The following is a 23,737-nucleotide window of genomic DNA, read 5'->3' as shown; positions in this document are numbered from 1 at the left end:
TACTGAGAATTTATATATCTTGTTCTAATTGTTTGTTATCACTATTATGTAGTCATATATAATATATTTCATTATATTAATCTTGTCTCTAGGTGGAGGCTTCAGATAACCCTAGTGGCTTTTTTGCCTCTTCCTGCACTGTATATTATTCATTTATTTTTTTATGTTGTGTAGTCTTAAAGGTCACCTATTATGCAAAATGCACTTTTCCATGTCTTTTAAACATCAATATCTGTCCCCAGTGTGTCTACAGGCCACCATAGTATCATAAAAGACCATCCTCTCTCTTTTTCTCCTCCTCCGTTTGTCCGGAAATGGGTGCAGAAAAAAAAATCGCTTTTTTTCCTTCTCTTCTGACGTCATTAGAGAAATGCAAGCCATGTAAGGGTTTCCTGGTCGAACCAGAGAGAACCTTCAGTAGCTGACCCCGCCCCACAGCACGTCACTGTCTCTCCTCCTCAACCTAACTTGAGCAAAGTCTGCAAGAACCAGCAGAACAGGCTTCATGTACTCCCATCATCTAAATATAACATGTTCTTTCACAAAGGCTTTATGTAATTACACTGTTTAAACAGATGATATTTATATATTATATATATTTGATGTCATGCATGTAGCAGAGTACAGGTAGTAAATAGTGACTTGTAAGCAACACAACACATTTCTGTTTCACAGTCAAACTTTATTTGAGTTGACAGATGACAATATTAATTATTCACAGCATTTGTAATCATCTCACCTGTTAGTTAGTTATGTTAACATGGTACAGGAGAAAGTCTTCAGCTCTGGTAAACTATGGTAAGCTAAGCTCCGGTGGTCTGTAGTCATGGTAACACAGAGACAGCTACTATTGTAAATAATATACCATTACTCTGATCTTCCATACATTTATCTTTTAGCAGAAATAATGAACTGACTACTGTTTCACATCTTCTATTTTCCACCCTGATGGTCGCTGTGTTTACACACCGTCTCACAGCGGTAGCATGTAGCTAACCCGTTAGCATGTAGCTACATGCTAACGGGTTAGCTCTGTATCTCCCATCTGCTTTCAGCTATCTGCTCTCCTCTGGGATGATTCTGTCGGTCATTTCTCACAGATGGATCTGTAAAGACAGACGTAAAACAGAGTGTATGTTTACGGTTTACAGAGTTGATGCATGAGGTAAACACTGAGTTAACTAACAGAGCTATAAATAGTATTATTTACCTGAGAGAAACCGTCAGGAGAACCTGGAATCTGGACCGCAGATGTTCATCATGTGTCGCCGATTTCTGATCAGATTCCTCCGGTAACGTGCGCTGGGTGAAGTTTCTGGTTTATAAACTTTAAAGTGGTTTATAAGCTCTATTCTAGCTGCTATCTCTCCACTCGTCTCTCTCTCTCTCTCTCTCTCTCTCTCTCTCTCTCTCTCTCTCTCGAGAGAGAGAGAGAGAGAGAGAGAGAGAGAGAGAGAGAGAGAGAGAGAGAGAGAGAGAGAGAGAGAGAGAGAGAGAGAGAGAGAGAGAGAGAGAGAGAGAGAGAGAGAGAGAGAGAGAGAGAGAGAGAGAGAGAGAGAGAGAGAGAGAGAGCTTCTCCGGGAGGGAGGGGGAGGGTGACGCTGTTGTTGTTGAGGAAGTTTGATTGACAGAAAACGCTGACCAATCAGAGCAGAGTGGGAGGAGACAGGCTGTGAATCAGTGGTTTTCAGACAGAGGCTGAATTAGGCTCTGAGGCAGGCAGACTCAGGCTGCAGTATGAGAAGAATAAAGGTTTTTTTGAACATTGCAGCATGTAAACATGTTCTAGTGCAACATTAAAATACATCTATGAACCTGGAAATGAGCATAATATGTGACCTTTAAATTAAGCAAAATAAATAAACTTAATCTAAAAACATGAGGAAAACATTTTTGAAATAATCCCATAAATTGTCAACTCCATTTAAAATGTTCCAAGCATGATCCTGGCATCTTATTTTCCCAAAATTAATGTGCTTCTGTATCAGTCTCACCCTTTTGTTTTGGCTTTCCACATGTTGGAACCTTGCTGCAGGGATTTGAATAAATTAAGGGACTGTTTGTAAGTTTTTACACGTATGAACGTGTTTTAATCCTTTTTATTGCCAATGTGTGAACAGGTTGTAACCTAATAAATGAGACCTTCTGCAACTTTCTGGGTTTCCTCTATTAACCTGTAGACTGCTTTTAATGTGAAGAATGGGGGACATTTTTCATTTTTTTCTGTAAAATTCAACGGATGTGACACCATGCATGCTCGTGAGTGCCTTTGATTTCAGCTCCGCTTACAGGGCCAACAGTGTGCAACCATAACTAACGTTCAGTTAGAAATGGAGTCCGCCAACACCAACAAACGACCAGAACTCAGACGCCACGGATATATGTGTAAAAACTTAGTCCCCTTAATTGAGTAACATGGGCTTCATGATCCAAAGGGAGTTTTTGTATGACATCAACTCAAGTCCATACTCTCATGCCCTGGTTTTAGGAGGTGCTGCAGACCCCTCAGCGCCCCTACTTCCATGCTATGTGCATAAATACAATTTCAAACAATGTTGTCTGCATTGTATTCAGTACTATTCCTTTTTTTTAAAAAAGTCATGGAAGATAAAAATGCTCCACCCCAGGGTTCAGTGAAGTTCTTTCATACAAACCTGGGAAGACCCATTCTTTGAGCCAACTGTGTGCAAAGGGTCATGTTGAAACAGGAAAGAACCAAACAAACCGTTGACAGTTGGAAGAATAATACCATTTGTAGTGCTGTAGCATAAGATTGAGTAATTGAACAAAGGGACCCATTATGTAGCTAGTTATCAGTGTCCTTGTTGGGAGCCACTTTGTTGCCATAGTCAATACCAAGGAGGGTGGAGAAGGAGATGACATAAGCAGTAAAATCTGGTCTGCACGCTCTGAAATTGAGCCAATCGCAACTACAGATCCAGTTACGCTGCGCATGTGTCATACCCCCAAGACCCGTGTCCTAGCCTCTTTTAATAGGTCGGTACCACAAGCATTCAGTCACTAAACCCATTTCACTGTGCACTTCTTTGTGACCTTGATGCACACGCAAACTTGTAAATTCCAGTGTATTAACATGCATAAAAACCCAACAAAGACCACAACATGAAGGTTAGATTAAAATTCGTTTATTCCATCATTCTGAGGTCAAACAATTCATTTACTCAGTTCATTAATAAAGTATTTACAATAGTTAAAAAGTCGAGTGACACTCCTAGCAGCAACTGTAGTGATTCCAGAGACCAAAACGTTACCAGACCACTTGATCTGCAATGAACGGTTCAAGTCCTGCTTGACGTGCTGACACAAGCTCTCAAGTCAAAACAAGCTAAATTAAAAAAAATAGATATAATAAATGCCCTAGGGAAAGGGGAGGGTTAAAAATGAAAAAAATTAACACAAAAAAAATTAATTGAGCTGTGTTGTTCAGTGCTGATGCTGGTTTCTAACTGGGACCTGATCCAGTTAGAGTGCCCCGTTGTCCCAGATCTCCTGGGCCTTGCTGTTCTCCAGCTGCTGCAGGTGGAGGGCCAGCGGCAGCAGCAGGTCGCTCAGGTGCTGACTGGAGAAGGTGAAGGCGTTGTGGGCCGTGGTCTCGACGGGCGGCGTGGTGAGAGGGGAGGATGGTGGAGGAGAAGAGGAGGTGGAAGAGGAGGCGAAGAGGGAGGCCGGGGAGGGTAAACCTGAACTGCCAGGGGTCTGGTTGAATCTGATCTTGCTGGGGAGGCCGTGCTGGAAGCGGCAGCGTGTGCCGTACAGGCAGAAGCCGAAGGAGCTGAAGGTGCGGCACAGAGGGCCACGTGGCTTCCACTCCTTGGTCTGATATTGGACCTGGGGGCTGGACACAGGCAGAGTCTTCTCCTCGCCGATGTCAGGCGACGCCAGACTGCTGCTGCTTCTGTCGTCTCCATCCTCCACGTGCAGGAAGTTACAGCGGGTGCCAAAGGGGCAAACGCCAAAGGAGCGGAAGGTGCGACAGGGGACGTTCCTGCGGCGGTGCAGGGCGAGCCGCTGCTCAGCTTGGCTGTGGACGAACAGGCAGCGGTTGCCGTAGTAGCAGTAGCCGGTCGTGTGGAAGCTGCGGCACAACTCCGTCTTGTACCTCGGGTGGCGGAAGGGAATGTGGAGCTCATGGAGGCCGTGGGCGAACTGGCAGCGCTCGGCGTACTTGCAGAAACCGGTGGTCGAGTAGTTGGTGCAAAGCTCCGTCTTGTAGCGGGTGGAGCAGACCCAGGGGAGGAGGGGAGGGGAGGAGGACTCTACCAGGGGGAGCAGGGCCTCTGCCAGGGAGAGACCATCTCCATCTGACTCATTGGATAGCAGGTTGTCCACCAGCTCCTCATCCTGGTAGGACGGCAGGAACAGTTCATCGCTACTGGTCTGGAAAAGGTCAGAGTTTGAGCATGATATATAGCAAAGTCTGCACTAGCTTCTTCAAACTCACAAGTTGTACAAATTTAATTTTGGCCTTTCAGAAAAGAGGTTCTAGCCGTTCTGTCCGTACTATATGGGCGTCTCAAAAGTGTCCTCAAATTACACAATGCAACAAAAATAGTGTCCATGGCCTCTACACTACTTTCTGCAAACAATCCCACAATGCAAAGAGTCAGAAAGTGATGATTGTTTAACTGTCTTTATGAATTTTACCAACCATATTTTACAAAAGGACTTCCTACTAAAAGCCAAACCCACCATAATGTGTTTAATATGTGAAGGACTACAGCTCCAGGAGTTTACTAGCACAGCAGAGTGCAATACACAATATACTGTTGGGTTTTCCCTTATATCCACCCAGCGCCACTGCTAGGCACATTTGCATCACGCTCTGTTTGTAGGGCACCAAGAGCCGGCAAACAGCCAGCCATTAACGCTGCCGTTTGATACTGAGGTGTTGTGGTAAAGATAAGCTGAAGTGATATTTAGCCCCTTTCACAGTAAGCTAGCATGACGTGTCGGATCAATGGACTCCTCGCAATCTCAAGATTCATACCACTGTATGTTTAGCTGAAAAAAAAAACTGAAACCCGACTGAAATGATTAAAGTTAATGCCAGTCAGTTCAGTGTCAAGAGGGTTAAAAGTAGGCCAGTAAACCAAGAACTGAGGAGGAGAATAATTCCCATTTTAAGATCAGGGTGATCAATGAGACAGGCAGAGTTTAATTAAAATGTTAGAAATATTTAATTTTTGGTCTATTCAAACAAGACAATTACTCTTGAAATAAAATGTAGTCATCTCATAATCAAAATGGTATTGATATTATATGCAGGTTAAGAGGTTATGTCAATCCTGAATGCACAAAAATAACACTGTTTTAAGGGTGTCCTTTAAGGGTGCAGGGCGTGCTTTGAAAACTTCCAAAAAGGAGGTAGAAGGCACCAGCAAAAACCTGCCTAGGGCACCAAATAAGTCAGGGCCAGCTCTGTAGCCACCTACTTCTTTTATAGAGGGAAAAAAGGCTGCATCAAATGACTATTGTTGGTATTTATTAAGACAGTTAATCTATAAAATCCCTCCAAATTAAAAGCATACATCACAAATTCCCAGATCATAAAGTGAAATGCAATTCATTCAGTCAATAAAATGCATGTACCAAGTAGAGTCCATGCTGGAAATGGAGAGGCCTACACTCATTTGTCTGAACAATGTTATAATGATGTTACTTCTAATATTTCACTAACAGTGTTGCAGAAACTAGCTAGAATAAGTGATTTTTCGGCTCAGATTCATGTCAGGTTTTTTTTAAATTAACACCTCAGAGTCAAAATAGACTAATGTTTCCTTTAGCTATTGGCTAATCTTGATATTATAAGCAGGTTAAGAGGTTATGTCAATCCTTAAATGCACAAAATTAACACTGTTTTAAGGGTGTCCTTTAAGGGTGCAGGGCATGCTTTGAAAATTTCCAAAAGGAGGTAGGGGGCACCAGCAAAAATCTGGCTGAAGGCACCAAATAAGTCTGTATCCATCTTATTCTTTTATAGAGGAAAAAAAGGCTGCATCAAATGACTATTGTTTGTGTTTATTAAGACAGTTAATCTATAAAATCCCTCCAAATTCAAAGCATATATCATAAATTCCCAGATCATAAAGTGAAATGCAATTGATTCAATCAATAAAATACATGCATACCAAGTAGAGTCCATGCTGGAACTGGAGAGGCCTACTCTCATTTGTCTAAGCACTGTTGTAATGTTACTTATATTACAATATTTCACTAACAAGTGCTGCAAAAACTAGAATAAATGATTTTTAAGACAATTGTAAAAGACAGCATTGTCTCCAGAACAGATGTAAGTGACTCACCTCAAACATGGCTGCAGACAGATGGAGTTGTTATAGTGAGGATGTGGAGGAAGGTGAACTCTGGCAGAGTTAGTTAGCTGGTTTAAACAGGTAGTTAGTAGAGTGGCATGGACCCGAACACCGCTGCTGCTCTGTCAGAGGAGTCACAAGCAAAGAAGCAGAGTCCTCTGCTTGTCTTTTAAACCTGAACCATCACCTCCCGCCCCCTACTTCAAACGAGCATCAGGTGTGCTCCCAGCTTGACGTCACAAGGGGTGTTTCGAGCAACCAATCACGTGCGAGGATGACGGACCAATCAGGTAGCAGCTATCAGCTTCATGGTACATAAATGTTCATGTTTAAAATATATTTGATTGAAAACTTAAAACCCCAAAATTCTAAATTGACTAAAACAATTAATTTGTTTAGACATTTTAAATTTATTCCAATTGTTTAGCAGACCCTGAATGTTTTTTGTTTGTTTGTTTTTTCCTTTTTTTATTCATCTTTTCCCTTCTTTACCAGTTTATTTGTTGTATAATTTATAATTATTTTTTTTATATACTTTATTTATTGTTTTCATATATGCGATTTACAGTTCGTAAATACAATAGTTTATAAACCAATTTTTTAAGTAGTAGTTGAGTAGTTGAGAGAAAACAAATTCAACATTCAAAATTGAAATAAAATTAAGAAAAGAAATATAAATAATAAAAAGAAAAAGAATAAAAACAAATAATAGAATAAAAAAACAAAACAATAATACAAAAATAAGAAAGTAATAAAAATAAATTAAATAAACAAAAATGTTAATAGAAAATTTTCTATTTCCTATAATTTATTTTTATACTGTAAAATATTTTTGCAGAATTGTAAAGAAAAATCTGAACATGCGATTATATTGGATTAAACTTTTGAAATAAAGTATTATTAAAAAAGAAAAAAGTTCACGTTTAAAGGCGGTTATGCAATTTTTTGATGCAAACTGCCTCTAAAAAAACAGAAGAACGTCCATGTATGTTTCATAAAGCTGAATCCTGTTAGTATGTATGCATTTATGATAAAAATACAGGGCTGTATGTGGGACACCATGTTGTTGTCTTATTGTTTCATGCACATTGTATTCACTGCTTACTATTCTTTACTATCCTTTACAGTGAAACAGTCAGTTAGTTCTCTCCTAGCCTCTCATAGTGTTTGTTTACCGCAGAGCTCAATCCACATCCTCAGTATGTGAATCAACTGATAAAGGTGAGTGGCTCAGATTTGTCGAAATTAACACCTCAGTCCGGAAGTAGTTAAAACACCCCTTCTAATTAAAAGCCGTCTGATGGGACACAGAGTCCAAACAGACTAGTGTTTCCTTTAGTTATTGGCTAATCTTAAAGGGATTCATTTAGGAAGTAATTATCTCCCTTTATTGTTTTTTTAATTGTTTTGTCATTTTAAATCACAGTGGATGTCATTTAACTTTTTTAGACGTAAGGGTGAAAATACATCTCTACATATTGATTTTTTTTAACTGGATAAAATTTATTGAACTACTACAACCAAGAAATTGACAAGCATTTACGGCCAACTTTCCGTAATTGGCAGTTTTTGATACATATTTAATTTGGTACCAAATACGTATTGAAGTTTGATACCCAGCCCTACCGAGGACATGAGCTCAGTGTCCTGCATGGCAGCGAGAGAGAAACACAGTGGAGAAAGAGCCCATGACTGACCACGAAGAAAAAAAAATTCTTTATTTCTTTTCTTATCAAGATACATTAAAGGATACAGAGACGTCGGAATAAAAAACACTTGAGAAAAAAGTTTCAGTTGTAGCATGTTTTGTCTCTCCATCATACAAAAATCAGCACCCTGTCCCTTTTGAATGTCGCCCCCTGGTTCAATGACCAACCCCACCCACCCTATGAAGGAGAGCAATGTTTCACATGTACAGTAGCCTATTAGAGCCATCTCCACAATAATGGAGCAGAATTACACACTTTAGATGTAAAAAAGTTTAAAATATGCCAGTTCTCCACTTGTCTTTACACAGATTAGTATTTGCTACAAACTCAACACTTCAAATTTCTTTTTTTTTTGAGAAATATTACAAAGCCCACATTGGGACCAAACTCGCTTATAAAACCTGTGGAAGGCCTCACTGCTGTGGGGGATTCACAAGGATTATAATCATCCAATTAACAACTTACTTTTAGTACTCACCCTTTCAGAACGGTACAAACAGGGGGAACCAAAATAAAACAAAAGGAAATGAAAGCACGTTGAGACAAGCTGAAGACTTCTTTCACATCGTCATCATACCCAATCACAATCAAAAACATCATTCTGACTGACATTTACAGAAGAGGATCAAGGCCGTATGAAAACTAAGTTCTGAATGAATCCATATTAGGAGAAAAAAAAAGTACAACTTTAACCTCTTTTTGCAACTTTTAACACGATCCAAGAACTTCATTTTTGGCCCCAATTGTCTTCCGTACATTTACATATTGCGGCTTTTTTTTTAACAGACTTTTATCAACTGACCAGTAACAGAATTGCGTCAGTTTCCTTCAAACCAACCAAACAGTAAATTGTCAGAAATGCTGTGGCTTTTAATCTAACATTATCCCAGGGTTACAAATGTCCACTCACAATGGACGTCTTTTTTTTTGTTGCATATTATGGCTTCATTTTGGACTTTTGCAGACTCAAACATAGTACCTCAAAGCCAAAATCTGTTGTCTCATGATGGCCAGTCACACAGTAACTCGTGCAAATCCACGGTAACCACAATCATTCGATTTTCCTCCAACATTACACATGATCCCTCCTCCACTGTAAACCCACAGAGCGATGACTCCTCTCCATTCTGATTCCAGGCAGCCTGTTAGAACGCACTGGGTATCTGGGGACGTATCTTCAAACCGGATAAAAGTGGCTATAAAAAGTATGGTGATTGGAAATGACAGGAGACGAGATGCGGCGGCTTGACTGCAAAAGCAACCCACGTTCAATTTTTTATTTTTGAGGCTACTGTGATGCCTGGCGAAGGTGGAGACGGTATGGAAGTTAATTAATCACAAAACTAGCAAGTGAGCACAAAACTAATTTGAGCAGTTAAGTCAGGGTTCAGTTCAGGCTCCACAAACAATAGAAATTTAGCGATTATCAACAATTTAAGGTGGCTGTTAAGGACCAGATTTACTTCAACAATTCTGATTAAAAGTCAGTGAACTGAATATCTGTTGTTCGAATATCCAGCTGTTTTGTGCTCACTCTGTATTTTTGACACTGAGGGACTGAGGTGCAGACGGGGGAGGACTTGACCTGTCAGGATTTATTAACCCCTGCAGCAGGTTTGTGTTCGGCTCCTGGCTGATGCTGATGATGATGATGGGACAAGTTGAAAAGTTACAAACAGAGAAAAGTAAAATGACGGGAAATGGATCAAACACTTGTGTGTTCACACTGACTGTCTCCTTCACCAATGAACATGAGCACAGTCAGTGAGTTACAATTAATTAGCCAGTCAGATTTTTCCTTGCCGGAATGAAATTTTCTAATCAGATTAGACCTCCGGCCAGCTAAAGCTGTAGGGCTGGGTATCGCTACTCCACACCTTTAAGGTATCGACCGAAATAATCCCAGTACCAAGTAGTATCGAAACTTCTCCCGTCAAATGATACCTGCAATCGATCCTTTCTGTGCCCAGATCTACAAAAGAATTTATAGTTTTGCTCTCAGCCAAATCACAATCAATCGTTTTTTTAATTTAATGTGACGTGTGATTGGCCCGCTACAGCAGCAGCTACGACACATACAGTCGGGATTGCCTGCCGGAACAGGCAGCGAACAGAGCTAACGACGGCAACAGTGCAGAGCTAACAGTGTTAACCTGGAGTGGAACCGGAGGGTGAGCGCTACGCTTCTGCGACAACGCGGTCCCCACCGCTGTGGGTCGGGGGACAGCATCATCAGCGGTAACCCCTGTATGAGCGCTGTGCAGAGCGGCGGCGATTAGCTAGCCAGTGGGACACACACACACAGCTTCCATTCACAGGATGGGTATTAAATGAAGTATTGGTTATCGGTATCACTTTAAGGGTACTGGTTGGTTCTTTTTTAAATGATGCCCAGCCCTATACAGCTGTCCCACCACACAGTCTCCCCATCCTCCCTCACATACCGTCGGGGCGTCACCGCTTAAATGGTGCATATATTTACACAAACGTAGAGACATGGTGGAGGAAAAACAAAGTGTGCTTTATCACCGTCGTTTCAAGATGTAGAAATATCTTGATTTAAATTACACATTTAAAAACAGGCGGCATTGAAAAGGGGAGCAAAAAGAATTCAGGATCTGGAATAAAATACTACAAAAGCCCAAGGTGTTGCGTGTGTGAGTGTCGGTGTGTTGATGTGTGTGTGTGATGGAAATGTGCAGTCGTCTTAGCGCTTGTGTGTGTGTGTGTGTGTGTGTGTGTGTGTGTGTGTGTGTGTGTGTGTGTGTGTGTGTGTGTGTGTTGGACACATCAACATTTGGGTAGTAACAGAGGACTAAAGAAAACAGGGGAAATAAAAGACTACTGGTATGGCATACTGTGCTGCCGGTTACGTGACGGCTTGAGCACAGACCCCCCCTCCCACCTCCCCAAAACTCCCACCCGACCCCCATGTCCTGTTAAAAGACCCCGTCCCCGTCCCTCCTCTTCAGTCCTCCAGGACGATGGGTTCGCTGGTGCTGGAGGGGAGCAGGGGCATGGCCAGGGAGCGGGGGGGCGGCGGCAGTTTGATCCGGACCAGGAGATGAGGTTTCCTCGCTGCCCGACGCATCTCTGACTGGGTCAGATGTTTCCTCAGAGCCCTGGTGGACAGACAAACACCAGAATATCATTAATAATAAGGCCTACTCGGGTCCACAAATGAGTTCTTTATGAAAAAAGTGAGATGTACCTGGTGTCTTTTGTAGCCACAAACACCACAGGGTTGGGAGCCTCCCCCTGGCTGACCTTCTGCCGCTTGATGACCGACTGAGAGGTGGTCCTCATACCTGAAGTGTACGGCCTCCCATTGGCTGGGTAGGGCACCCCTGTAGCCTGTGAACCAATGAAAGACCAGGATAGTGAATCAAAGGCAAGAAACAGCAAGTGATCATAATTACAAAAGACAAGCCGGGGCCCGTCAGCAGCCTCAGGAGAGTTGGAAATGTGCTTTGACTGGTTTCTTTAAGGCTAACATTTTAGGGACACCACATATTGATATTATGGTATGTAGACAGATTGTTGTAATCCACCACGGTGCCAGCAGATATCAGCATACTCAGCTGGTATACTGTGACTTCAGGTATGTGTACCTAACGGTGTCCACAGTCTTGGAAATCACAAATCCAAAGTAACCCAAGCTGGGGTGTCTGGTGACCTTGTGGTTGGGACGCATACCATGTAGCTGGAACAGCCCCAGATGGATTCCACCAGGGGAGCGTTTCTGCATGTAATATCCATCTCTCCCCCTATATTTATATTTATATTAGGGCTGTCAGTCGATTCAAATATTCAATCACGATTAATCGCATGATTGTCCATAGTTAATCGCATATTTTTTATCTGTTCAAAATGCACCTTAAAACAGAGATTTGTCAAGTATTTAATACTCTTATCAACATGGGAGTGGATAAATATGCTGCTTTATGCCAATATATGAATATATTTATTACTGGAAATCAATTAACAACACAAAACAATGACAATATTGTCCAGAAACCCTCGGAGGTGCTGCATTTAGCATAACAAATATGCTCAAATCATAACATGACAAACTGCAGCCCAACAGGCAACAACAGCTGTCAGTGTGTCAGTGTGCTGACTTGACTACGACTTGCCTCAAACTGCATGTGATTATCATAAAGTCGGCATGTCTGTAAAAAGGAGACTCGTGGGTACCCATAGAACCATTTTCATTCACATATCTGGAGGTCAGAGGTCAAGGGACCCCAGTTTTTTTCTGGCAAAAGTAAAAGCAGTGAAGGACATATGCAGAGAAGGGTGTTGTGAGTAACTGTAGGCTAATGAGTGTAATACTAACGCTGTCGAAGCCTCTCTTTCCCAGCAGGCTTTGGCCCACGCGGGGCTGGCTGGCCTGGTTCCTGTTGATGGGTGTCGGGGGTCCTCTAGACGCCTTCAGTTTCAGAGGAGCGGAGATGGCTGCAGAGACAACAACACTCCTCAACAACCAATCCTACTGAAGGAGGTGGATTCAGAGACACGATGGTCACATGACGTGTTCTTACCTAAATCCTTCACTATGTTGGCCAGCGACTGTCGAGGCACCACCTTGGTCTTTAGAGGAGTTTTTGTGGCTTTGGGCAGCCTGATTATACCTGAAGAAACAACCAACGTACAACCTGGTTTAGATTAATCCTCTTATTTAATCTGCTAATTTAAACAGTACATTTATAAGCATGAGTGAAACAAACTGAACACCCTAATCTTAACGTGTTAGTAGTTTAAAAGTAAGCTTTACAGGATGTATCATTTGCACATAAAATCATGTCTACTAATCATACATATTCAGGAAACTAAAGTCAGAGTACTGTACATACACTCAGCCTTGACAGCGTTGGCGTTGATGGAGGCGTAGGGCCGCCGTGCAGCGCGGCGAGGCTGCAGGATGTCCTCACACACCCGCCGAGCGATGCGGGTCAGCTTGGTGGTCTGCAGGATGAACGTCTGCCGATTCTTGGCCAGCAGCTTGGCTCGGCCCTCGTTGCGGGTGAACGGCGACATGCCCTGGACCTCCTGGCGTGTCATGTGACCGCGGGGGCCTGCCTCCTGGACAGAGAGAGGAAGAGGGGATACCATGAGAACGTGTCATTCTGAGATTCTGAGTCTAACATTGTAACAGTACTGCTGTTGACTGATATGAAAAACATCATGAGACTGTGAGGAAGGAGACTTACAGAGCCAGCTCTAGCGGCGCCCTCTAGCTGTGTGGGGGTCTTCAGGCCTCCATACTTCTTCCAGTAGATCCAGCAGGAGGCGCACAGTCTGCACTGCATGTTGGGAGGCCCCCAGGCATACCACTGAGGAGACTGGGCCGCTGGGTTGGTGGAGGGAGAGTCAGTGTTAGAGAGGCATCTCAACAGGCTTATACTATTTACCGACTGACAGAAACTGTCTCCATCAAACCCTTCCTGCAGAGTGTGCACTTACTGTGGCAGCTCTCACAGCTGAGTCCTTTCTGAAAGCCTGCTGCCCCGTTCATACCAGGCTTGCTGCCTGGCACCATGATCTGGTTGGGGTTGGGTTTGGTGCTGGTGAAGGGAGGGGAGGAGAGAGTGGAGAGAGGAAAGGGGAGTTATTCTCATAGCAGGTCTAACTGGAGGAAGGTACTTTGTGTAGCAGTTTACAGTAACACTCACTAGGTGGGGATGTACACCTGCTTCAGCTTGCTGTCTGCCTCTGCTGCCTTTAGTCGTTTCTGATGGAGAGAAAACGGGCGATGGGAAATGGGTTTGTGAAAAAAAGCAGTCAAATCAAACGGTGGTATTTTGTGGCTTACTGTGTAGACCTACCTGCTGGATGTAGCGGTCAGTAGTCTTCCACATGTAGTAGAACTGGACCACACTAGCTAGAGACTTCCAGGGCAGCTGAGGGAGAGGAAACAGGACACAGTTCAGTTCCATATTGTACTGACAACAAAGCATGAAATGTGTGCATCAACAGTGAATACATATATATCCACGGAAAGAAACAGCAGAGGTGAAGAGCTTACAAAGTCCTGGCGGATGTCGTTGAAGTCCTTGCCGTATTTCTCCAGAGCCTCCTCGAACAGCATGGCCTCTGAGGCGCTCCACTCCTCCATCTCGTCGCGGCAGAGCACCGGACCCCCCTGAGGAACCAGGGTGGACATGGCTTTGGCCAGGTCGTAGTTGTTCTTCTGCAACGTGTCCATAGCATGGAACTGAGAGCAGAGAGAAGGGAGTATGAAAATGGTTGATACCAATGGATTCCTTAGGTTCCTTAGTTTAGGGTCTAGTTTTATATGATGCCAGTATCTTCACTCTAGCTTTAAAACTGAGCCCACTACAACCTCCGAAAGATCGGCGGCCCATCGGGATTTTAAGAGGTTAATTAAGAAATTGCGTTAATGCATTAAAGAAATTAGTGGTGTTAAAACAAATTTGCGTTAACGCATTATTATCGCGTTGACATTGACAGCCCTAATTTTTACACAGTAAACTGTACTGTTGTTTACTAACAAGAAATGATACAAGGCATCCGTCATCAGAATTAATTAATGCTAATTTCAAATTTAAAAACTTCAACAGTGAATAAAAAAACGTTTTTCTTGACACATTTGGTCCTAAATATCAATATAGGATGGAAAAACAAGCACACACACACAAGCACACACACACACACACACACACACAGTCAATAGTCTCACCAGTGTGATGTCTCTGGAGGCTGCAGCTGCACTCATATGGAGGCTGGGCTGGCGGATGGAGCTGCTGCAGTCCAGGGCCCGAGCAAAGGTCCCCACAGCTCTGAAAAAAAAAAAAGAATAGATGCTGGTTACGATCACTGATCTGTCCGTTCTACAACAGGGTTAACATGAGTAGTGCTGAATGTTCATTAAATGAACACTAGATGGAGTGTTTGGCTCGTAGACCAATTTATGGGCAGCAGGATGGTTCCCTCCAAAAGCAAACTTCCTATAGATTTCCTTTAAAAAATAAACTGTGCTGCACCTCCAAAACACTTGTGTAGTATCATTATTCCATTGCTAAACTACAATGTTAAATCCATATTCGTATGCAGTTTTGGCATATGCTATACAAAATGTGTATATATACATATATAGCCTGAATTGAAATGAATACCTCCAGTAAGGCCAGGGCAGAGGTCTGCATGACATCAGTCACTGTTATTCTGCTGACCTCCGTCTCATAACTCTTTTACCATCAGATATTACATGTATATCAACCATGAACAAATATTCTCCCATGAGATTAAACCTGTTGCCAATTCACACATTTCCTCTAGAAAAGCTGTCCTGTGGATGGTTGAGTCAGAAGTCGTCATGGCAACAGGATTTAGTGATGATGCAACTGAGTGACAGATGGCAGGGGGAGCGTTACCTTGCCACCACCAGGAACTGGTCGATCTGAGGGTCTTTGAGCTGGTTGTTGGGGTCCCACACCTTGGTCTCCAGCTTCTCCTGGATCCGGGTGTCTGATTCAACTGAGACGAGGAGGAACTGGGTTCAACTTTTTTCAAATTTCTTTTTTTTTTTTTACAGGTGGAAACAGCTCAAGTAGCGACTGGATTTAAGGAAACATTTGTTTGCCTGGTAGCTCCGACTATAAATGTGCTGCTCACCATCAGCTAGCTTGTCAGGGATCTCTGCCTGGTACTTCGAGCCCACCCGGATCTCGCCCTGGTCCGCCAGTAGGGTCTTCTGGACGGGGTCGAACACCAACGAGTAGAAGAAACAGTCCTGGAAAGAAAACACAGAAAACGATTACAGCTGCTTGAAAAAATGCACTTTGATCCAACAATTTATTCACTTCAAAACTTCAAAACTCAAACACATGAGCACCAAAGTAATGAGCTTATGACAAATGAACAGATGGTGTCTCACCTCTTTCTCCAGGTAGCCGGCCAAGACGTCTGTTTCATTGAGGAGGGTGACGTTACATTTCCCCCTGGGGAGACAGAGAGAATCATTCAGACACCAGGATGTGTGATGGTGTGTTGACCACCAAGAGCGAAGCGAACGTTATCGTGCGGCGCGATTATATACAAAGTCAATGCGAAGAGGCGGATGGATGCAAATCCTCGCGGGCAACGCGACTGGCACAACGCAAACATGCCAAATTCACATCATTCGCTGGAGTTGAAATATTTCAACTTGAGCGGGAAATTCGCGTGACGTTGTGTCGTGAAAGCCTATCAGTGTTGAGATTCTCCTCCTGTCGTCACTGACGTCCTGAAGTTGTTGAATCAGAAATGGAGGAAATAAATCTTCTATGTGTCTGTGGTCACCCAGAGCTACAATAGCACATCACATCTGTACAGAATCCGGGCAAAACACAGCATGAGACAAAGATTCACAGATTCTCTACAGCCTCAAAGGTTAAAATAAAGGTTTGATGTAAAGACATGCAATAACATCACAGCCAATAAGAAAATAATTTTGCTATAGACAGCTTTTCTGTACACAAACAAACTTCAGAATCTCAATAATCTGAATGTGCTGCTCAGAAAGAGAGTGAAAATATCTATGGTCCATCTGTTAGTCTTATCATATGTACTAATAACCTGATCATGAATATGAAAATGTGAATGACATGGACATCTGTTGCTGGTGCAGCTGTTTTGGTTTAAGATAACAGTGGTGTCAGGATGAGGAGGAGTTCAACGTACTTGGATATCTACAGTATGTAATATGCCTGCATGACTAAGTCTAATATGTGGTATACGTGTGCCCCTCTGTCACTATAGTATCACTTGATAACTCATTCATCAACAGCTGAACAGGATGGACAACAACTCTTTCTAAAAAGGAAATCAGATGGGGTAGCACACATCAGTGCCGTAACAGCCGAGAGTGGCTGCAGCGAGGACCAGCAACTGTGCATGGCAGGTGTTCTGGATTCAAACTGAACTGCAGCTCCGTCAGCGACTCCTGTCAGTAAACACGTACCGTATGTGAGTAGCAGGTAGAGATTCAAACTGTCGAGACAGGAAGAGTTCTCTGTGTTTGAGCTGGTGTTTCTGTTGTTCAGACGGCGTCGGCTGCTTCGACTCCTCCTCGAATTCTCCTGCAACAAAAACACATCAGCGTCAGCACTGCTTTTCTACTGACATGACAAACATCATATACACCGTCACAAACTAAAAACAAGGCGTAAAGAATTCCTGTAAAACACTGATCTGCAACCTGTGGGTCAGGAACCCCCAGGAAGAGGAAAACATGAATGAACTTTCAGGATTTTTTTAAAAACTTGGGAAAGTAGCATTAGCAGTTTGTCCATTGACAGGAGGTTGAATGAAGACATCAAGCAAGCCTTGGTTAATATCCACAATTTCCCAGAGAGGCCCCCTGGTGGCCGCTGGGCCCTGAGCAGCTTCATAGGTCACATGGTAGTCACTGCTGTGAGGCCTAATCTGATGATTTTTGCAATGAAATGTGGATTCTATCACAGTTTGTTTAGTTCTTCTTTTGCTCTCACCTAATCCATCCCTTTAGTGCTCTCCTTTCTCTCCCTCTCTTTCTCACTCTCTCACAGAGATGGTGTCAGAACTGTATCTTCCAGTGTATGTGCTGATGGGGTGTGAACAGGGCAATTTCGCCAGGTCCAATAGTTTACAATTGAATTGTGAGAGCCTGCTTTTACCGGTTGTTCAGACCGGTAAACAGCTCTGTGTTAATTAAATTCAAGGGGGGGGATGCCATCCCCTTTGTCAGGGCCCTGACACACCAAGCCCACGATATGCCGACGGTTATTTTGGGGCCTAGTTTTTGCGCTGTGTGCCGCACCGTCGGCTCTAGTCGGCCCGTGTCTGAGTTTTTTTCCGTCCGATTCAGCATGTTGAATCGGTGGCGGAGCTCGTCGGTGAGAGAAATCACTCTGATTGGCTGTTCAGCTTCAGTGCACAAGAGAAACGGTCGTGAGGAAAGCAAGCCAACGAGTAAAGTCAAGAGGGCACACACAGGAGGCTCTTCTCATTCTTCATATTCATCTCATCTGATCACTCCAATACACGGATATTCTCAAAACAATGTGGTCATCTGGAATAGAGCTAAGTGGTGAGTGAGAGTGGTGTGAAAATGGTCGGCAAACGCTGCTTTGTTTCATGTCCGTATCATAACAACGGCTTGTATATCCGCCGTCCTCTGTCTTCCTGTTTCCCTTTTTGAATGATGAATACAGAGTACCGCCGCCTGCTGGTGTGGAGAGTTATTTCCTCTCGCGGAGGCGCAGAACATACACGCTAACTGGCCATCAGCTGTAGTTTTTGCGGTGTGTTCAAGTGCAACTTGTCGGCCAAGACGAAGGCGACGTGAGTCAACGCAACAGTCGGCCTTCATCACCGCTGGTTCTTTTGATGTCGGCTTGGTGTATCTGAGTGCAGGAGCAGAATATGTTATGCTAGTCTGTCTAGCTCATTGATCCTTTATCTGACTGAGGTTTGTGCCAGTTAGAATCTATTGCCTAACTCTGCTGTGTATTGATAAACGACGCGACCACGATGCTGTCCGTGGTGCTGAAGTAGCAGACGGAATCGTAATTGCGACTTTTTCTCTGAATCTCGCCCTTCTGTTAGTTTCGTCTTGGATCGATAATATTCTCTAGCTGGGGCGTCCCCGCTGTTAAAAATTAACAAATCGCCTACTGGAGAAAACAAAATGTGATCCATGAGGTCCAGTTTGAGCAACAGATCTGTGATTTTGGAGTCTTCTCAGTTTCCAAAACTACTTTGAAACTGGACTTTACACCTTATACCTTTAACAGCGACAATCATTTTAACCTCTGTGTCAACAATTGCAAGCCAGGGTTTGGCGATGTGGCAATATATTGCACGAGATGACATAAAATTTGTCAACCGTTAAAGATTCATTTCGACATGAATAAGGAAGCTGCCTTTTTTGCACATGCAGTACTGTTGTCTGAACCTGACCTTATACCTCATGCCACTATGTTTATAGTCGTACTCTTATGTAATGACCTTTTACAGTTGTTGTCCTCCCAGTTAATTTCTTACTTCCTATTGCAGCAGTTGATATTATGTTAATCCTCCGTAAAGCACTTTACAAGAGTTCAAAGGTCATCAAATTATCAGGTTAAAGAAAATTGGTCCTGAGAGCTCAACGGTGTGATTCCTCGAATTAAGACTTTTATAAGAAATGGAAGGATTTAAACTGTGTACTTGATCTTTGCTTTCCACTACTAACGCACAGACACGGTTATTAATGGACTTACAGAAAAACAATGCGACTGTTTCACATGACCCACCCACGTGACACCAATGTTTCCAGACAGTAAGATACATGAAAAAATTAAGCCATAGGCGGCTATGTGTGTGTGCCTGTGAGTGTGTGTGTGTGTTCGGCCACTAGATTGCGCATTCCTAATTTCAGGCGGGTGAGTAATTTGTTGCAAGCTGGAGGGGAGGGACTATATCGCTCCATCTCCGTGGACTCCGCCCCTGCACTCAGCCACAGGAAACCCTGTCAGTGAGGGCAAGGGAGAGAGAGAGAGACAGAGGGAGATAGCGAGCGAGCGAGAGGGACGGTACCTTAAGCCACACCCCTTTTCTGTTAACCTCTCAACCCCCCCTTCACCCCCCTCCTCCTCCTGTCCAGCTAGTCCCTGCCAGACAAAGTAGGAAACCCTGTGTACCAAACCTGAGGCGCCCATCCCCCCCCAACATGTATCCCCAACTCCCTCCAAACACACACACACACACACACGAAGAAGAAACACACACGCACACACACGCACACACACACAGAAGGAGCGACAGACACTTACAGCGCACACAGCATAACAGTAACACACTCCTACAGACACACACACACACACACGTTTTCTTCGCTCTCACAAAGACACAAGGCAAGTCAGAATTAACCCGTTGCGTGCTGTGGCCCTCGGGGACAGATCAAGGGCCTTTTGTTCTGCACAAAGAATTGGTGTGCGTGCGTGTGTGTGTAGAATGAGGAGGAAGAGGAGGAGAGCAGTGATGAAAAAAAAAAAAAAAGTGAGTCAGATGAAGCAAGGTTTTAGTACAAATGAGCAGCAGGGAGCTGGAGGGAGCTGGTACACTTCTTCATCATTGTTAAGCCTTGGTTCTAATCCCAAACGGACACAGACAGCTGCCAACAGCACCATAGTAGTTCTGATTATACCGTCCGCTGTGGAGGACGCGTTCCAGACATGCACAGTAGATCGCTACGCTACCACTTGTAGCCACGAAGAATTGGCGGTTCAAAGACGTCCACACAGAGTCTACGTGTAACACCCTCTGATGATACGTCACACGGACCCTAACGTACTTGCAGATGCAGACAGTAGAACATCCCTTTGGGTCTATGACAAGGTTGGATGGACTTTTAACAATTTTGTTAAGCAGGTTTTTGTCACTCTAAAGAAATGGAGCTTTTTCAGAACTTCTCCAGAGTCAGTGTGTTACCTTCAGTAGATGGAGTTTGGAGAAACAGTCAGGAGTATCAGCACAGGAGCAAAGCAATGTACTGCTGTGGAAGGGGGGCAGCAGCAAAACGTATTTTAGACACCTAAAACAAGACTTGGTCAAAGCCGAGTATATATCTGAACCGTGTGCAATCAGTCTGTGAATTTGTGGCTAAATTGTTACACAAATAATCAGCGGTCATGTCTATAATGTTAAATCCAGCGGTACATGTCCACCAGTTCCAGCGAGGACACTAGGGGACGCACTGCTAAAATCTATTTCTGAAAACATTTCAAGCAAGAAATATTCTACGCCACTGCTGAATCCGGTTTAATTTTAGAACTAGATCGCCTAGTTTGACAGCTTGGTCCAAGTTTCGTGAGCCGGACGCGTCATGCTGGACGGGCTCATTTGCATTAAGGACTGTTTCTACCTTTTCACGGCCAATGAGGAAACTCCAGCACTCGGCTGACCAATCGTGTAACTTCATCGCTCAGTGACAAACTTTTGCATTTGTAGGACTGGCCCTCTGTGGTCCAGCCAAAAATCAATATCAGTTGAAGTGTACGCTATATTTAGAATATTTTCCAACGAGGAACTGAACTAAAAGTGAAACTTATCTATATGTTTTTTGTCAACGGAGTCGGGCTGCTTTGAAGAGAGCATGGATAAGTTTTACTTTCAGTTCAGTTCCCCGCTGTTGGAAAAAGTGGGCAACATCCGGGTCTGAGAAGTGAAGCCAATGCCGAAGTGCCTTAAACTTGCATTCTTTCTAATAGCCAGCAGGGGGCGACTCCTCTGGTTGCAAAAAAGAAGTCTGATTGTATAGAAGTCTATGAGAAAATGGCCCTACTTCTCACTTGATTTATTAACTCAGTAAACATGAGTTTATGGTCTCAATCGCTAGTTTCAAGTCTTCTTCAATACAGCATGATGTTCATTTAGTAAATTATGGCTTTTGCACTGACAATTACCAAGACAAGGAGCGCCGCCGCACTCGCTGTGTGTGCCAGAGAGAGAGAGAAAAGGTCGGTCTGAACTTACGTTTTTTTATCGAGTCACCTTCAGGTGTTATTTGGCAGACTGTACTAGAAACAATATTGTCAAAGCAGTAGACAAATGCAAAATTTCTAAAACAAGAAATTTAAAAATTCAAACCACTATGAGATGAATTACGTGGCTTGAAAACGATGGTGCTTTCAGTAGCTGGATACAGCAGAGAAGAAGAAAATCTAACCATAGTAAATGATTATCAGTGTTAAAGATAAGATTGTCAATGATAACCAAAGCATTGGTTTTCTAACCACCTGTCTCAGATTGTGGTGAAATGGTTAGAACGGAACATTGCCATCGTTGACTTCATGCTTTGCTACTGAGAAAAGCTGCACTAAAATACAGGCAAATACCGCTGTTGCAGTTCAGCTCTGTCACTGTATCACCTATAAAATCTCAATGGGCAGAGCCACGTTTGGAAGGTAGACGACTCGGCCTCTTTAAAAGAATAAAAAGCTTTAAAGAGCGCAGGCTGCCAGCAGACACAACGCATGATGAAATTACCATCATTGTATTCAGACACATCTCAGACTTGTCCACACATGAGCAGGGAACAAACACTTAGCATCTGTGTGTGGCGCTGACTACAAAAAAAAGGCAGCATTAATGCATCCATTTTGAGGTGTAATGTGTTAGTGTGTGTGTGTGTGTGTGTGTGTGTGTGTGGGGATGTCTTTGTCTGGAGCACTGCGGCCCAGGAGGAGGGAGGGGGGAAGCTGGTGTTGGTGTCAGGGTGGGGGTAATGAGTGAATGTGATCAGGCTTCAGTAGTCTGCATGCCATTAGCACCACCCCACTACCTCCACCCTCCCACCTCCTTGGCTCTCTGATCACACACACAAGACAAGAGACTGGGCTCACAGCCTGGATCAGGGTGGGGCGGAGGGGGGCGGGGCAGGCACCACGCACTGAGACGATACTACTGAGAATTATAGTTAGACATTATTATTCTTATGTCTCACCAGAGGAATAACTCCAGTGGGGTGCGGGATCATTGTACTGCCATATAATTTGATTTAGTGGTGTCTGCCTGTAAAAGCTGAGGTGACACCTGCCTGCCCCCAATTCCTATTTGAAATATTAATTAAATGTATCAGACCGGCACATACTAGTACTAAAATTCAAGGCAGCGCCCCCTTTTGGGGGATAGAAAACCGAAGATCTCATAGACTTCAATGCAATTTGACGTATGTTTGGATTGTAATTTTGACAAGTTCGTATTCATTCATCTCTTGTTATACAAACGTTTGTTTCATACACATGTCTAATAATTATTTTGTGATCTTGCCTGGACCTGAGCATTGGCGATACCTTAATAAATGAAGGTTGATCGCCGCCATGTCCCTTCAGTCTTTCCCCGTCCAACACAGTGGCTGGATATTGCTTCTCCAGAAATCTCTACATATTTGATTGAATCCCGTTCAGCTAAGTGTTGTCTGTAAATAACCAACGTGTTAACAGTCAACTGTTTGATCTATAGGCTGAGATTTAGTTGGAGACGACGGTCTGATGCTGCTATATAGTTAATGTATGACTGTATTACTGCAGCAGCCTCCCACTGAAGCTAATGTTAGCTAGCCATGCTGGTCACTGTGACCAACATCATTTAGCCATTTAGCACACTGACAGTGAATATTAACATAACGTATGTGCCTCAAATGTCAGAGTGAAAGCCTCGGTTAACCCGCTACACAACAGCTTTTCATAATTTTTTCTCCTGTGACAGCGAGTTTCTTTCCCCCAAAAGGGAGCTCATCCTCGGCGATGATGCCATGCTGGTCTGGTCTATAGCTTGGAGCCATAAAGCCCCTCTATTAGATCTTTTTAAGGACATGGCAGGAAAACAAATCGGAGGTCAACGTTTTGGATTTATTGTTGGTGCAACCAACTACACAGCAACTCTTTAGCCTAGCGTTATTACTATTACCCGTTTGTTTAGATGTTAAAAGGTGTTTGAAGGTTACTTTGGACACCAGTAGCGCAACGCCAACAGTGTTAACATAGAGCTAGCTGCACCCTACGGTTGAAGGAGCTCGGCAAAAGGCTGGCGGTGATGGGAAAAGGACACAATGGCAACAGAGGGTATGGCGGGGAAAAAAAGTGTGTAGTAATGTTACTGTCAGGACAGAAACCCCACGGCTACAAGGACTAAAAATGACAGAACAGAATAATATTTTTGTCAACTAAT

The 23,737-nt window shown here is 43.5% G+C and overlaps 2 protein-coding genes and 1 long non-coding RNA gene across 3 annotated transcripts in view; all 3 read right to left on the bottom strand.

Annotated features, from left to right (window-relative positions):
* Positions 1 to 939: 939 nt before the first annotated feature.
* Positions 940 to 1,391, bottom strand: LOC141760921 (uncharacterized). The gene is made up of 3 exons (XR_012592483.1): positions 1,211 to 1,391; positions 1,016 to 1,106; positions 940 to 972 (listed from the first exon to the last, which is right to left on the bottom strand). It is a non-coding gene; the product is annotated as an uncharacterized LOC141760921 (long non-coding RNA).
* A 1,739-nt stretch (positions 1,392 to 3,130) lies between these two features.
* Positions 3,131 to 6,485, bottom strand: cth1 (cysteine three histidine 1). Its single transcript, XM_074623911.1, has 2 exons — positions 6,324 to 6,485; positions 3,131 to 4,398 (listed from the first exon to the last, which is right to left on the bottom strand). The coding sequence occupies exons 1-2, from the start codon at positions 6,330 to 6,332 to the stop codon at positions 3,484 to 3,486; spliced, it is 924 nt and encodes a 307-aa protein (XP_074480012.1). The 5' UTR covers positions 6,333 to 6,485; the 3' UTR covers positions 3,131 to 3,483.
* Positions 6,486 to 8,025: 1,540 nt separating this feature from the next.
* Positions 8,026 to 23,737, bottom strand: part of mta2 (metastasis associated 1 family, member 2) — a 31,984-nt gene continuing 16,272 nt past the window's right edge. Inside the window, exons 4-19 of the mRNA XM_074622807.1 lie at positions 17,007 to 17,124; positions 15,942 to 16,005; positions 15,680 to 15,797; positions 15,439 to 15,541; positions 14,745 to 14,844; positions 14,070 to 14,258; positions 13,870 to 13,944; positions 13,717 to 13,775; positions 13,508 to 13,608; positions 13,255 to 13,394; positions 12,898 to 13,126; positions 12,586 to 12,675; positions 12,381 to 12,499; positions 11,253 to 11,395; positions 10,304 to 11,163; positions 8,026 to 10,219 (exon numbers count right to left, since the gene is read on the bottom strand). Coding sequence (XP_074478908.1) covers positions 11,010 to 11,163; positions 11,253 to 11,395; positions 12,381 to 12,499; positions 12,586 to 12,675; positions 12,898 to 13,126; positions 13,255 to 13,394; positions 13,508 to 13,608; positions 13,717 to 13,775; positions 13,870 to 13,944; positions 14,070 to 14,258; positions 14,745 to 14,844; positions 15,439 to 15,541; positions 15,680 to 15,797; positions 15,942 to 16,005; positions 17,007 to 17,124 — 1,802 coding nt within the window. The 3' untranslated portion in view covers positions 8,026 to 10,219; positions 10,304 to 11,009. The remainder of the gene's footprint in view (positions 10,220 to 10,303; positions 11,164 to 11,252; positions 11,396 to 12,380; positions 12,500 to 12,585; positions 12,676 to 12,897; positions 13,127 to 13,254; positions 13,395 to 13,507; positions 13,609 to 13,716; positions 13,776 to 13,869; positions 13,945 to 14,069; positions 14,259 to 14,744; positions 14,845 to 15,438; positions 15,542 to 15,679; positions 15,798 to 15,941; positions 16,006 to 17,006; positions 17,125 to 23,737) is intronic.

This window comes from Sebastes fasciatus, chromosome 22, assembly GCF_043250625.1.
Source record: "Sebastes fasciatus isolate fSebFas1 chromosome 22, fSebFas1.pri, whole genome shotgun sequence".
In the NCBI taxonomy this organism is placed as follows: Eukaryota; Metazoa; Chordata; class Actinopteri; order Perciformes; family Sebastidae; genus Sebastes; species Sebastes fasciatus.
Note: the sequence above shows the minus strand (reverse complement) of the source record. Positions and strands in the feature narration are given on the sequence as shown.